Source organism: Pogona vitticeps, chromosome 1, assembly GCF_051106095.1.
Source record: "Pogona vitticeps strain Pit_001003342236 chromosome 1, PviZW2.1, whole genome shotgun sequence".
NCBI classification, from domain to species: domain Eukaryota; kingdom Metazoa; phylum Chordata; class Lepidosauria; order Squamata; family Agamidae; genus Pogona; species Pogona vitticeps.
In genome coordinates this window covers 61,570,531-61,583,475 of record NC_135783.1, presented here as the reverse complement: position 1 = coordinate 61,583,475, position 12,945 = coordinate 61,570,531, and the positions used below count along the sequence as shown (strand labels likewise).

The window sequence follows — 12,945 nt, the reverse complement described above, 5'->3', positions numbered from 1 at the left end:
AAGTTGGTGGGCAACAGAGCTTGGACCAGCCCAGTTGAGTGCCCCCATTCACTCACCCACATGCCCAATCAATCACCCTCTTGTCCTCCCACCCACCCGCTCCTTTGCTCACCTGGTCAACCCCCCTTACTTGCTTGGCCCCTCATCCACTGCTCACCCCCCATTTGCTCACTGGCATGTCCAATTGCAATCCAGTCACCTTCTGGCCTGCCCACCCCTCAGGTATCTGTGCCCATGCCCTCTCACCCCTTACCTCCCCATTCTAGCAACCCATCTAATTGGATATGGCAGCAGCAGGGAGACCGAGGTGGCGGTGGCTGATTTGGACGCACACACCAGCACAAAAGTTTGGGATTTGGGCTACTTTAGCCCAAAAAAGAGAGAGAGAGAGAGAGAGAGAGAGAGAGATCCTTGTGCCAGTTTATTCCAGAAGGGGGAACGTTTGAGCTCACAGTTAGCCCAGTTACCCATCCAATAACTTGATTCATGTCTAAGGAGTCAGACATGCAGTGACCAGTCACAAAATGGCCAATGACCAGTCACAAAAGAAAGAAAGCTAATTTGCAAAGACATGGGAGTGAGAAAAGCGCATGCAAGGTCAATCAGATAACCATTTCCAAATGCAGAGTTTACTATCTTTGTAGAATCATAGAATAATGGAGTTGGAAGGCCACTAAGTCTGATTGTTTGCTCAGTGCAGGAATCCAAGTTAAAGTATATCTGACAGATGGTTGTCTAACTTCCTCTTCAATGCCTCCAAGTGTAGGAGAACTCACCACCTTCTGAAGTAATTGATTCCCCTCTTGTAATGCTCCAGTTTAGTTTGGCCCAGAATTGCTATTACAGTTACTTCCTTAGACCATGAAAGGGTTGCTTCTTGTCAGGAACAATCCTACCACTGGGCACAGTACAGCAACTGTCTCAGTGAGCAAATGATATGGGGGGAGAGGGGCTCACAACAATTTGGCCATTGTTTCTGATCATCCTTGCCATTCTCCTCTTTTGGAATAGAAAAGAACAGTGTCACAGAGCTCCATGCAGTCTCCCTTTAAACTTTCTCATTGGCTTCTGTTCTTGTAGAAGATGCTACTCCATTGCCAGCATTGAACTAAGATCCACTTATCTTCCATAAGCAGAATGGAGAAAGGAATGTTACCTCGTTCTTCTTTTCAGACAGCAAAATGTCTTAAATTGGCCCTGCTTCCTTTCCTTGGTGGAGAAAGGTGAACAATTATCATGTCTGCCCCCTCCCCTGGCTGGTTTACTTCTAAATATTTGAAAACTGTCCTTTCTTAATCTTCTTTTCTCTGAGCTAAACATATCCCATTTTCTTCAGCTTATCCTCACAGGACTTAACTTTTTCATCTTTACAGCTCTTTTCTGGTTCTGTTCCAGCCTGTCAACAATTGTGGTGCCAAGAATGGAAGAAAACAATTTGCTAATGAAAAATAATTTCCAAAATAGGGTACAATTTCAGTACATTATAGGTGAACAGAGTACAGCCTGAAGGCTGTACTGTGGGGCCTTCCAGGGACTCAAGTGTGGCCTCCCCACCCCCACCTCCCGAAAGCGTCCCAACAATATTATTATTATTATTACATTTTAAAAATTAAACTCCCTTTCTACACCTTCCAGAGCACTTGTTTCTAACCTTGGGTAACTGAAGTGTTCTTGGGCTGCAGCTCCCAGAAGCCTTCACCACTAGCTGTGCTGGCCGGGGTTTCTAGGAGTTGCAGCCCAAGAACATATGAGTTACACAAGGTTGAGAACCACGACTCTAGAGGATCCACAGACAAGGTCACCCTGTTTCTTTCCTCCCTGAGCTGTTTGAAGGAGGGAAGGTTTCCCCCCCAAATCATTAGTGACTCCAGATCCCTTCTGGTTTTACTCTCTCCTCCCAGATTTAGGAAGAGCAAAATGTATAATGAACAGGGAAGTGGGGGCTTTATGAGTTTAAAGAAATTTTGCAAATAGAGAGGTTGGAGAACATGAGAGAACCATACTATATCTTGGTTGGATATGTTCTTGCATTGGGATTTCTTGAATTTGTCTACCTAGGCAATAAAGCGCAGTCAGCACTTCTGCATTTCTAGTTCTGTTAAGCTGTGTAAGGATTTGGATGAGAAACTACCAGGAAGTGACACTCCGGAAGAATCTAATCTAATCTAACCTTTTCTTTTCTTTTCATGGTATCAGAAATGCTGATTTGAGCTCTGAAATATTGCCAAATCTTGTTTCTAAAAACTAACTTTTCTTAAGTTGATACTCTCCAAAATGGCATTGGGTCAGGTATGTGATCCTGCTTGTGCAAGTTCTCATGAGAGAGAGAGAGAGAGAGAGAGAGAGAGAGAATAGTTTTGAGTTTTTCATTGTGTTTCCCTTTCTCTCCTCTCTCTTCTCCATATAATTCCTTTTTCATGAATTCTGGAGTCTTTACAGAACTGTGGCAATTAAAAACAGAGACCCTCCTCCAATGCCATTGAATGTCAGGAATTGTACAAAACTGATAAGGTGGTACATTAAAACCGAGATGACTTTGACTGTCCTCACGTTATGAATACACTTGTTTGCTCTCTTATTAAGCCTGAATTGATTTACTTGTTCTGCTTTGAGAGTGCAAAATAGAAGCCTGGGGTGAATTTCTTTTTCAGGGACAGAATTGCAGAAGGATTAGCCATCTGTCTCTTTTCAGTCAGAGAGAGGTTTCCGTCAGAGGCGGAGACTATTAATTTACCCTCATACAGACAGGGTTATTCTGTATTTAACATATACTGTATGTCTTCCTAAAGAAGCAAATGATGAAAATACAGGACTAGTACAAATAAAACCTGATGGGTCACAATGTCAATGCTTTTTGACTGGAGAAGGTTTCAGTGTCTTCCTTCCTAGCAGCCCATTTTCAGTTCCCTCCCCAACTGCATCAGCACTTGCAGCTTTGCCATTTTCTCTGTTTGAGCATCTGAGAAATGTATTCCAACTGTTAATTAAACCATAGCTTTAAAGAATATCCACTCCTGAGAGTCATATGAGGCACCTTCTCTGTCAAGCAGGGGGGCAAGACACTTTTTTGTGCATAGGTTATTGCTGACATGTTTCTGTTACAGAGGCAGCTCTAATGTCTGTGGAAATAGGCTTTAAAAATATGACTTTCAGATGGTGCCCCTTTCCTGGCAGCTGCTTTGTATAAGACAATTTTATGCCAAGGAAGTACTGATGAGTCAAACTGAAAATAGAGACATAATAGCTGTGCTTATGCATCATAATAACCTACGGTTTAGGTTGGTTTAAATGGCCCTATAGTCTCCCTACATTTGTATACTCTCTCCCTGTTTCCCTGGCAGAGATTCCAGGAGGAGATTGAAAGTTCTCAGATCCAATTTGAGTTAGCCACGGTTTAGTGTTGCATCTGAATCTTAAACTGTGGTTGCTCATAACTTTGGTTTGTTGAAACAAGCCAGATGCATGGACCCTGGTGTGCAGTTGTTCTAGGTAAAATGTGTTATAAAATTTACTAAATATTAACTAAAATTAACTTTTGCAGGTTCAGGTTACATACCGAATGGTGTTAGTCTACAGTGGAAGCACAAGTTCTCAAATTCCTCCTTGTGGTCACAATAGAGAATGAAGGGGAGGTGAAACCACTGAAAGCCTTGTCTACTTGGCTCCTTTCTCTTGTGGAAAGCTTGTTCCTCTCATAAAGCAGTGCTGTTAGCATTAGAATGGCCTCTCTGGAATTTTTGGATCAAGCTGGAGATTAGAGCAAACGTTTGTCACCTGCCATTAGCCCATTTTCCCCCCCACAATGTGATTCTTCAGAGAAACAAGTCTGGAGAATGAGGCTTGCAATGAAATCCATGTCTGACTTCCACTGGCCAATCGCAAAAGAAAGCTCACTGTGATGCAACACAGAGGGCTGATCTAAAATAGGTGTTTTCACAAATAGTATTGTTTTACACTTAAGAAGGTATCATTATAATGACATACTGTGTCATCTACAGTAGTTGAAGTATTTGCTTCTCAGTGTGATTGGAATCCTACTCCAATACCATCAACTACATAGTCTTCATGCAAGTTTCTTACTAGATACCAATCAGTAGTGCAAGTTAGTCAGAAATCTGGTATTTCCTTCTCCATATGGCTCTGATGCTGCAAGCTGCTAATATTTGGGCTGTGAGAGTATTTAAAACTTTGTCTGAGTCACGTGCTGATATTTTGGGCTGTTGCACTGAACTGCTTGCTCCCAACCACTAGCCTATGGCTTTTGCTATGCTGGAGAAGACCCAGTTGGTTCTTCTTGGCATCATGCCTGTGGCCTAGCATGTGGAAGAGATGTATGTCCATAATGAAATGTAGATTGGTGCCCTCAATAGACAGTATAGGATCATTGTCAACAGCTGTGCTGCTGTTTGTGAGTACTGATAGAACTATATCAGAATGGCCGTCATTTTAGTGATGCTACTAGAGATGGACACAAACTGTGGGTTCATTGGTTTGTGCTGGTTAGCTTATTGGCCGAGCAAGCGTTCAGTGGCAGCACTGGGAAGAGGCGGGGCAGGGAAACCAGACCATAGCCTCCAAGTGGGTGCCTGCTGGCTTTCAAGTATGAAACAAATATTTGGTCAATAAATGAACCAGCATGAACCACTTAACTGGCGGTTCATGCTCATCTCTAAATACTACTATTCTTTTTTTATCTGCAACTGTCACTATGTTTTTTTGATCTTGCTGATGGAAAAATAGAAAGTACCAGCTACTTCTCCTGGCATACACTCCAGGGTAATGGTATCCATCTTGCTGGACCATAGAATTCATTCTTCCTTGTGCTCATTGGTACACATTTTAACATAGCTTGATGCTGATTCAAACCATTGCGCAATCTAGGTGGAACATTGTCTGTAAATCCTGTTGTAGCCCTAACTGCCTATTGCAAATATAGGGAAGGCCCAGCCTTTGAGTTGTTGCTGAACCACAGATATTGCAGATAGCATAACTAAGGTTGTTGTCCAAAGTCAAATGTTTTTCCTTTTCAAAGGTTAGGACTTTTATATGGAAACAGTGCAAAATTTCTGCAGCTCTTCTTGTCTTACAAAGACTCCTTTTTAGCAAGGCATGAAGATTTGTCTGAACCAATGATGATATAAATTTGCCACAACTAAGCCCCTAATTTAAGATTGAAGGTACTGTAGCTGTTTATGGAGTCACAAGCATCCAGGGGTATATGTGTGTAAAAGAGAAGGGGTACAGGATGGGTGAAGAGGAAGGGAGTCACAAATTCACTGAATCATTGACGCATGGAGCTACAGAGCTGGAAGGGACTACAAGAGTCATTAAGTCCAACTTTCTGCCAAAGCAGGAAATACTTAGCTACAGCATTCCTTACATGTGGTCATCTAACTTTGGTTTAAAAAACATTGATGAAGGCAATCCATTTTCCAGTCACGCAGCTCTTACTGTCATCATATTTAGACAAAATCTCTTTTCTGTTTGAATTCAGGTCATACTCTCTGGAATTACTGAAAACAAACTTGCTCCGTCTTCCATGTAACATTTCTTCAGATAGTTGAAAAATGCTACCATATCGGTCTTCTATCATCTTTCCTCAAGGCTAAACATATCCAGCTCAGTTGTGCATGATATATGTTACATCTTTGAACCCAGGATAAAATAGGAGAGATGAGCCAATTTAAGTGGCAGTTTGCAACTCTGCTTATTTATTTATTACATTGATAATCTTGTCAGTTAAAAATAGCATTGACTAATCACTGATGGCTAACAATAATCACATAGGAATGAATAAGTAAAATGCCAACAATTTCAGAAAACTGGGCCTTGTTCAGAACATGGCATTCCTTACTAATTTAGCTACAGAAAAGTGTATCTCATTGCAGTTCTAAATGCAGAGTTTAAAAAACAAAAAAGCCTTAGTGTTCCTGGGGTAGCCAGATCATACTATGAGGTTCATTTCCTGAGGAGGTGAAAGAATAGCCATTGGTCTTTTAACTCACTGACTTTTCTCTCTTCTGTTGGTCTCCCCCTTTCTTTTCTATGTGATCATTAAGATCTATGTCCATCTGAAAGAAGGAAGCGGGACTGAAGGTCTGGATGCTCTGAAGAACAAAACTCAGCTTCACAGCATGGTGGCCAGAAGCCTCTGTCAGAATGCCACAGGCAAAAACTACATCATCTTCACTGGCCCCAGCATTACCAGCCTGAATCTCTTTGAAGAATTTGAGAAGCAAGGTTTGTGAGATGCTCCATGTTGAGCTTGAACCATCAAAATCTAGAAGTGTCCCCCTAGATCCTCAAACCTTATCCTCTGATAAAACTAAGTAGGCAGGCTGTTTTTGTTTGCTACCCACATATAATACTGACTTCATAGACGTTTCCACTTTATGAGGTTTATAATGATCATATCCTTGGATAGGTTTAATCTAGTACTTGGTAAAGTCCCCCCCCCCCTTTTTTTTGGACTACAGTGCCCAGAATCCTGGAGACATCTCCTCTGCTGACTTTCAGAATATTGTGTGATCTTTATGTCATGATATTTAAATGTCTTTGAGAAGTGGCTGTTCCACCATTATTCAGAGAAGATAACACAGTTAGTTGAATTATTACATTTGTTATTGTTACTTTTAGAATCCTAGAATTTGTTTGTTTGGGTTTTTACATGGACAAGCATTCAAAAATGGCACTTCCTACTTGCGTTCTCCATTATTTCAGCCTACTCTCAGGGTTTTACTCTCTCGTTCTGCAACTACCAGATTATTCCAGCCATTTTGGCGGGTTGACATGCTGACTGAGGTATTCTGGGGGCTGCAATCCAGAATAGTAAATTTTGCAAGATCTAGAGGTAATGCTTCAGTATTTCATGGATGTAGGAGAGTGTCAGATCTATGCATGAAATAATACATTAGGACAACAATGAAATACAAGGCTTTTTTGCTGCAGGTAGCATTTTGCAATCTTCCACCTACCTCACATAACAAATGCAATCCAACTCAATTTTAGCATCAAATATATTGATCACTGGAGCCAAACCTGTCCTTCAGAATTACTTCTTGTTGTCCCTCAAACAGGGTTGGAAAGGTGTAATAAATGGATTTAAGGCTAATTGTGATCAGGGCCTGGCCTGCCATTAGACACACCTCAGAGCTGTTATGAGCCCACAACAGAAAAAAATGCAGACACTTCCCTTGGGTATATATGGGTTGTGTCTTGTAGATCAGGGTGGGAAAGAAATGGTTCCCCTTTTGCTGTTGACTCAGTCTATATTGTAGCTCCATGTGTCTCTCCTTCAGAATGAGAGAAGAAAATTTGGGAGATCACATTTTACATCTTCAGGTTGTGTCTGATTCATCCATTAAAGGCCTGATTTGTCCATAATAACTGGTCACTCTATTCTACATTTGACATTCATGAAAGTGCATTATTAGTGTGCACAATGTAATGTGCAACTCACACAATACCAAGGCAATTATGGTACATGACAAGCAAGTGGGCGATTGTAATGTATGAATCACAGAAGGATGCTTGACACTCAGAAAAGTGTTGGGATGGGAATCTCTTCAGAATATTTTTGTAAGATTTGGGTTTCTCGCCTTAATTTTAATAAGATGCACATTTGCTGTTTTCAATGGTACGTTGCTTATGCACATACACACATAATCAGACCTTCCATCTGCATGTTTACTGAGAAGCAACTCCCACTGGATACAGTAGACTTTTTTTTCCATGTAACTCTGCAGAGGATTGCAATTTGAGTTGTTTACTTTCTGTGCCATATTTTGGAAATTACAAAAGAAGAAGAAGAAGGTGAACAAAGGCAGCTGCCTTGATATCTAGCATAGCGTTGATCATTCCCTCCTAACCTGGTATCTAGAATTCCCATAGCGTGGTCAGCAGTGGAAATGTCTGGCTCCCAGCATAACTCATGGCCAGGATGGCTCGAGGTGATGAGGTCTGAAGTCATGTATCTGGAGGCCACAGAGGCGGAGGCGGGGGAAGCTTGTCTATTCAGACTAGTGACCACTCTGTAGAGTTTCAGGCATTAGCCGATCTGACCTTACCTGAAGATGCCAGAGGTTGAACCTGGGACTTTCTATATGCAAAACACATGTTCCACTACCAGTCAGTCCTCCTTTCTCTTAACATTGTATCCTGCTCTCCTTCCTTTCTCTGGGAAGGAAAAGAAGAACTCGTTTGGTACTTTCTCTTCCTACTCCCACTCCTCCAATACATATCTGTATGAGAGCCCAGGTTGGCTAACAGTTCATTTAGCCACAATCCCGTCTTATCCTAGAGAGAGTTTGAGGCAATATATGTAGCTGTTCTTTCCTTCAGTTTATTCTCACTGCAGCCCTGTGAGGTAGGTCAGGCTGAATGGGTCCAAGATCACCCTGTGTGTTTTGTGGGTCCATGAGGGCTTGAAGCCAAATCACCTCAGTCTCAGTAAAACACTCTTTAACTACTACACCTGATTGCTTCTCTGCCACTTTACACTCAGTGACTGTACCCTTCCTCCCAAAATCAGGACCTTAAGCGTAGTAACAATTTTAAGAAAATAATTGTAATAATAATAATGTACTGTCAAATCAACTCTGACATGGTGGCCCTTTTCAGGGTTTCCCAGGCAGAGTACTCAGAAGTGGTTTCCCATTCCCTTCTTCTGAGGGCATCCTGGGAGTACAGCTTGCCCAAGGTCATATAGGCTGGCTCTACTTACAGGCACACTGGAAAATCAAACTCCCAATGTCTGGCGTCGCAGCCAGATGCCTAAACCACCGAGCTATCCTACCAGTTAAGCAGATAAGCTATTCAGTATTTCCTCCAGCGAGGAAGATGGAGCTAGATTGCCAAAGCAAGTTAGCAGATGGCTTCTTTGCAAAGGTAGCCACACCAGTTTAAGATAGGGCAAAGGGACAAGGAGGGTCACAGTGGTACCGTTGCAGTAATTAGGCACAAGATTGGGCTGTGACCAAACCTGGCTGAGCCCTTCTCTGCCTTCCAGACTGACTGATGTACTGTGAGGTTGAGGCTTCATTGCCCCAGGCACAGTACCAGATAAGAAGTTGCCTGTGGTTCAGATTTAATGAAACAGAACAAAATAGTAAATCCCAATGGATTTAATTTTTATTGCCCATTGCCATGGCAACTGGGTGGTTCTATTGCAGAGTTTAATCTTTTTTTAATCCTCACTGGTTGCATGCGCTGAGCAATGCCACAAAATGAACTGCTACAAAAACTGTCATTGTTTTCTAAGTTGCCAGTCTGGCTAGATCATTCAGTGAATTGGGTACCTGGCTGTGGAACCAGAGGTTGGGAGTTCCAGTTGCCCCTGTGCCTCCCAGGAGAAGAGCCAGCCTGTGTCGCCTGGTTCTGGAACTTCAGCTCCCAGAAGTCCTGGCCAGCAGAGGTGGTGGTGAAGGCTTCTGGGAGTTGTAGTCCAAGAACACCTGGAGGCCCAAGGTTGGGGACCACTGGCCTAAGGCAAGAAGAAGGGAATGGTAAACCATTTCTGGGTACTCTTATACTTAGAGAACCCTGAAAAGGGTTGCTACAAGTTGGAATCAACTCAACAACATGTAGTTATTCTTAAATCTGGGATGCCTCCTTGTTGTGTTGTATTAGAGAGATGGTTTGTGTACGATATTTATACTGTTGTGTAAGTTGTAGGGTTGCCCCTGCCTCCAAATTCTCTGTTTGAGCTAAAGGAAGGAATGTGTTCAATTGACTCTGACGTTTATTGTACCTGTGGTTTTAAATTAAAGGACTAATTATTTAATGTGGCACTGTGGAGTTCACACTATTGTAGAAAATGGGGTTTCTGTGGTAAGCAGTAGCTTAGCTCTGGAGAATCTGTGGCCATAAAGATGGTTTCCACCTCCTGTCAGCCCATCTGATATAGCCACTGGCCAGTGGGAATTACAATCCAACAAGCTCTGAACAGAGTTTGGGAAAGTTGCATTGTGGACAACAACCTTCAGACTCCCTCAGGTAGCACCCCTTCCAGTTTTTATCAAAAAGCGCCCTCACTCTGTGGTGGAATAACTGATAAAATTCCCTTCAACCATCCAGAGGACACGAAGGACCTTTTTGAGTAAACAGTAAAAATAACAATGGGGGCGGTGGAACATAGGAGGCTCTCCAGGATCCAGGACTGTGTGAACAGCTTTCAGAACTCAGGAAGTTGTCCCCTCCTGCTCTAATTACCAAGAGCGCTGCTCTTTATGAAATACATCATAACTGAGAAAACTTCTACCCTTCAATATTCCCATTTCCAGTCAGTATTCTCTCCTTAAAATATGTTGTGTTCTCATGCTGTCATGTCCTGTAGAAGATAACTGTCTTGTAAGGTGCTTTGGATCCCAGTCAGGGGAGGGCGGGAAGGAGGGAGGGAGTTAAGCAAGCAAGCAAGCCAGATTATTGTTTGAGAGTGCAATATTGTTGGGTATGTTTCTGGTCAACTGCTTGTCACTTGGTTGGTCAGCAGGCAGCTCTGTTCTTTTCCACTCCAGAACCACAGAATAGTTTGTGCATAGAAATGTCTTATCCCTTGACACTGTAATGCTCTCTATGTGGGGCTGCCTTTGAGATTTATGCAGAAACTCCAGATGGTGCAGAATGCGGGAGCCAGGCCCCTTAGTGGGGTAAGGAAATATGAACATATTACTCCCACTCTGGCTGCCTTGCACTGGCTGCCTGTTTGGTTCTGCATAGATTTCAAAGTCTTAACGCTTATGTATAAAGCCCTAAATGGTTTAGGGCCTCGTTACTTGATGGAACACTTTCTCCCACCTAGGTCTACCCGTACCACCCGATCTAGCCAGGAGGTGAGACTGAGGAGCCTAACACCGAGGGAGGCCCGGAAGGAAAAAACGAGAAACTGGGCCTTCTCGGCAGTGGCTCCTCGTCTTTGGAATAGCCTCCCTCCTGAGATTCGCATGGCCCCTTCCCTGGGTATCTTCAAACGCCAACTGAAAACCTGGCTGTTCAAGCAAGCCTTTCCTCTATCCACCGTCTGATTTTGTTCTTTGTGCCTACTCTCATCTGGATCATTGTGTTTTGTTTTGTTTTTAGTAATATGTTGTTATGATTTTAAATTGTACTCAGATTTGATATGTTGTCACCCGCCCAGAGTAGTCAATACGACTAGATGGGTGGACTATAAATGTAACAAATAAATAAATATAAATAAATTATCCTTTTCCCATTTGCAGAGATTTACTGTTGTGGGTTGCTAAGTACAAGGAAAAGTGACTGCACAGGCCTGCCTCCGTCTATGCTAAACAACTCAGATGCTCCTCAGGCTCGAGGGCAATACCAAATAAAGATGAAAGGAAACATGTCCTTGATCTGCTGGTACAATAAAGGCTATTTTCGGTTTCTGACCAACGCTTATTCTCCGGTTCAGCAAGGTGAGCAACTCATAGCATGATGTGACGTAGTTTTGTGCAATCTGAAGATAAACCAGAGTCTGAATTAAGATACAGTGGTGCCTCGCATTACGACTTTAATTCGTTCCACCGAAATTGCTGTAGAACAAAAACGTCGTAATGCGAAAATAAAAAGCCCATTGAAACGCATTAAAACCCGTTTAATGCGTTCCAGTGGGCTGGAAACTCACCGTCCAGCGAAGATTCTCCATAGGGCGACCATTTTTGGTGCCTGTGCAGTGAGGAATCCGTCCCAGAAAACAGCGGGGAGCCATTTTATTTACCCGGTGGCCATTTTGAAACCACCAATCAGCTGGAGGAAAATTGTCGTTTTGCGAAGAATCGGTTCCCGAAGCAGGGAACCGATCATCGCAAAGCAAAAAAACCCATTCAGACCATCGTTTTGCGATCGCAATTGCGATCACAAAAATATAGTTGTAATGCGGTTTCATCATAATGTGGGGCAATCGTAAAGCGAGGCACCACTGTACATGCTGCAAGTTGCAATTTTAGGAGCAATAAAATGTTACGCTAGACATGACATTAAATGTGACTTACAGCCTAATGTGGAAGTAGTCAATCATCACTTGTATATACAGAGAAAGAATATAACTCTTTCCATTCCTTCTGTGGCTCAGAGGAAAACCCCACCTCTGATGTTCATATTTCCATAGGGAGGAGTTCTCCTATTCTCACCGAAGGAGGAACAGCACTGGAGGAAGTGGTTAAATTCTTGCCTGATCTGATCCTGTTAATTATCTCACATGCAGCCAGTGCTGATCTTAGTTGAATAGGATTTAAAAATAGAACAACTGGGGTTCAATGCAAAAGCAAATATGCAAAGACGTTAAAACCAAAGAAGCATTTAATGTCACGTGATTTGGACCTGAGGCTCCAATAATGTAAAAGAAAAGTTAGGATACAGTCCTGTACGCATTTAACTGTGCATAAATTCCACTGAACTCCTTGCCATGAATAGAATTGCTCTGGTTGAGTACTTAAATCTCACATTTGAAATTAGTGGTACTTAGAAATGCTTAAACTTGAATATATTGTGCTCCTCTGCATTAACTAAGTGTCTATTATGCCTACTAGAGGTAAGTTGGTGGCTGCGTGTTATCAACAGAAGAACACATTTACAGCATTTAGTCGAACATTAAACAACAACACATAATCGCTGTTTTATGAACGAGCATTTAGCCATTTCTGTGGTGTCTGAGAAGCACTATAGAAAACGTTTGATCCAATCTTACAGCTATTTTGGTTTCAATTGAATTTATTTATCACAATCAGTGTAGAGAGTGAGCCAATTAATAAAAGGCAAGTCGCCATTCTGGAGAGGTTGCTGTTCAAATGTATTTGCGTTGCTACCATCTGATTCTGCAAGGAATGGAAACATCTGGTAGTGGAGTATCCATGGCTTCTCTATTTTGTTCCATGGCTGAACTGCTCTGTTAATATGTTCTTTGTCTGATTTAATCTGAGGCTCATAACTAGACATTTAGCTTGATTG

General features: G+C 42.3%; 1 protein-coding gene across 1 annotated transcript in view; it reads left to right on the top strand.

The window, feature by feature from the left end:
- The window catches only part of PGBD5 (piggyBac transposable element derived 5), a 102,510-nt gene that overhangs the window by 68,448 nt on the left and 21,117 nt on the right, over positions 1 to 12,945 (top strand). The window contains exons 4-5 of the mRNA XM_078383160.1: positions 6,060 to 6,240; positions 11,217 to 11,414. Of these exons, the coding sequence (XP_078239286.1) occupies positions 6,060 to 6,240; positions 11,217 to 11,414 (379 nt within the window). The remainder of the gene's footprint in view (positions 1 to 6,059; positions 6,241 to 11,216; positions 11,415 to 12,945) is intronic.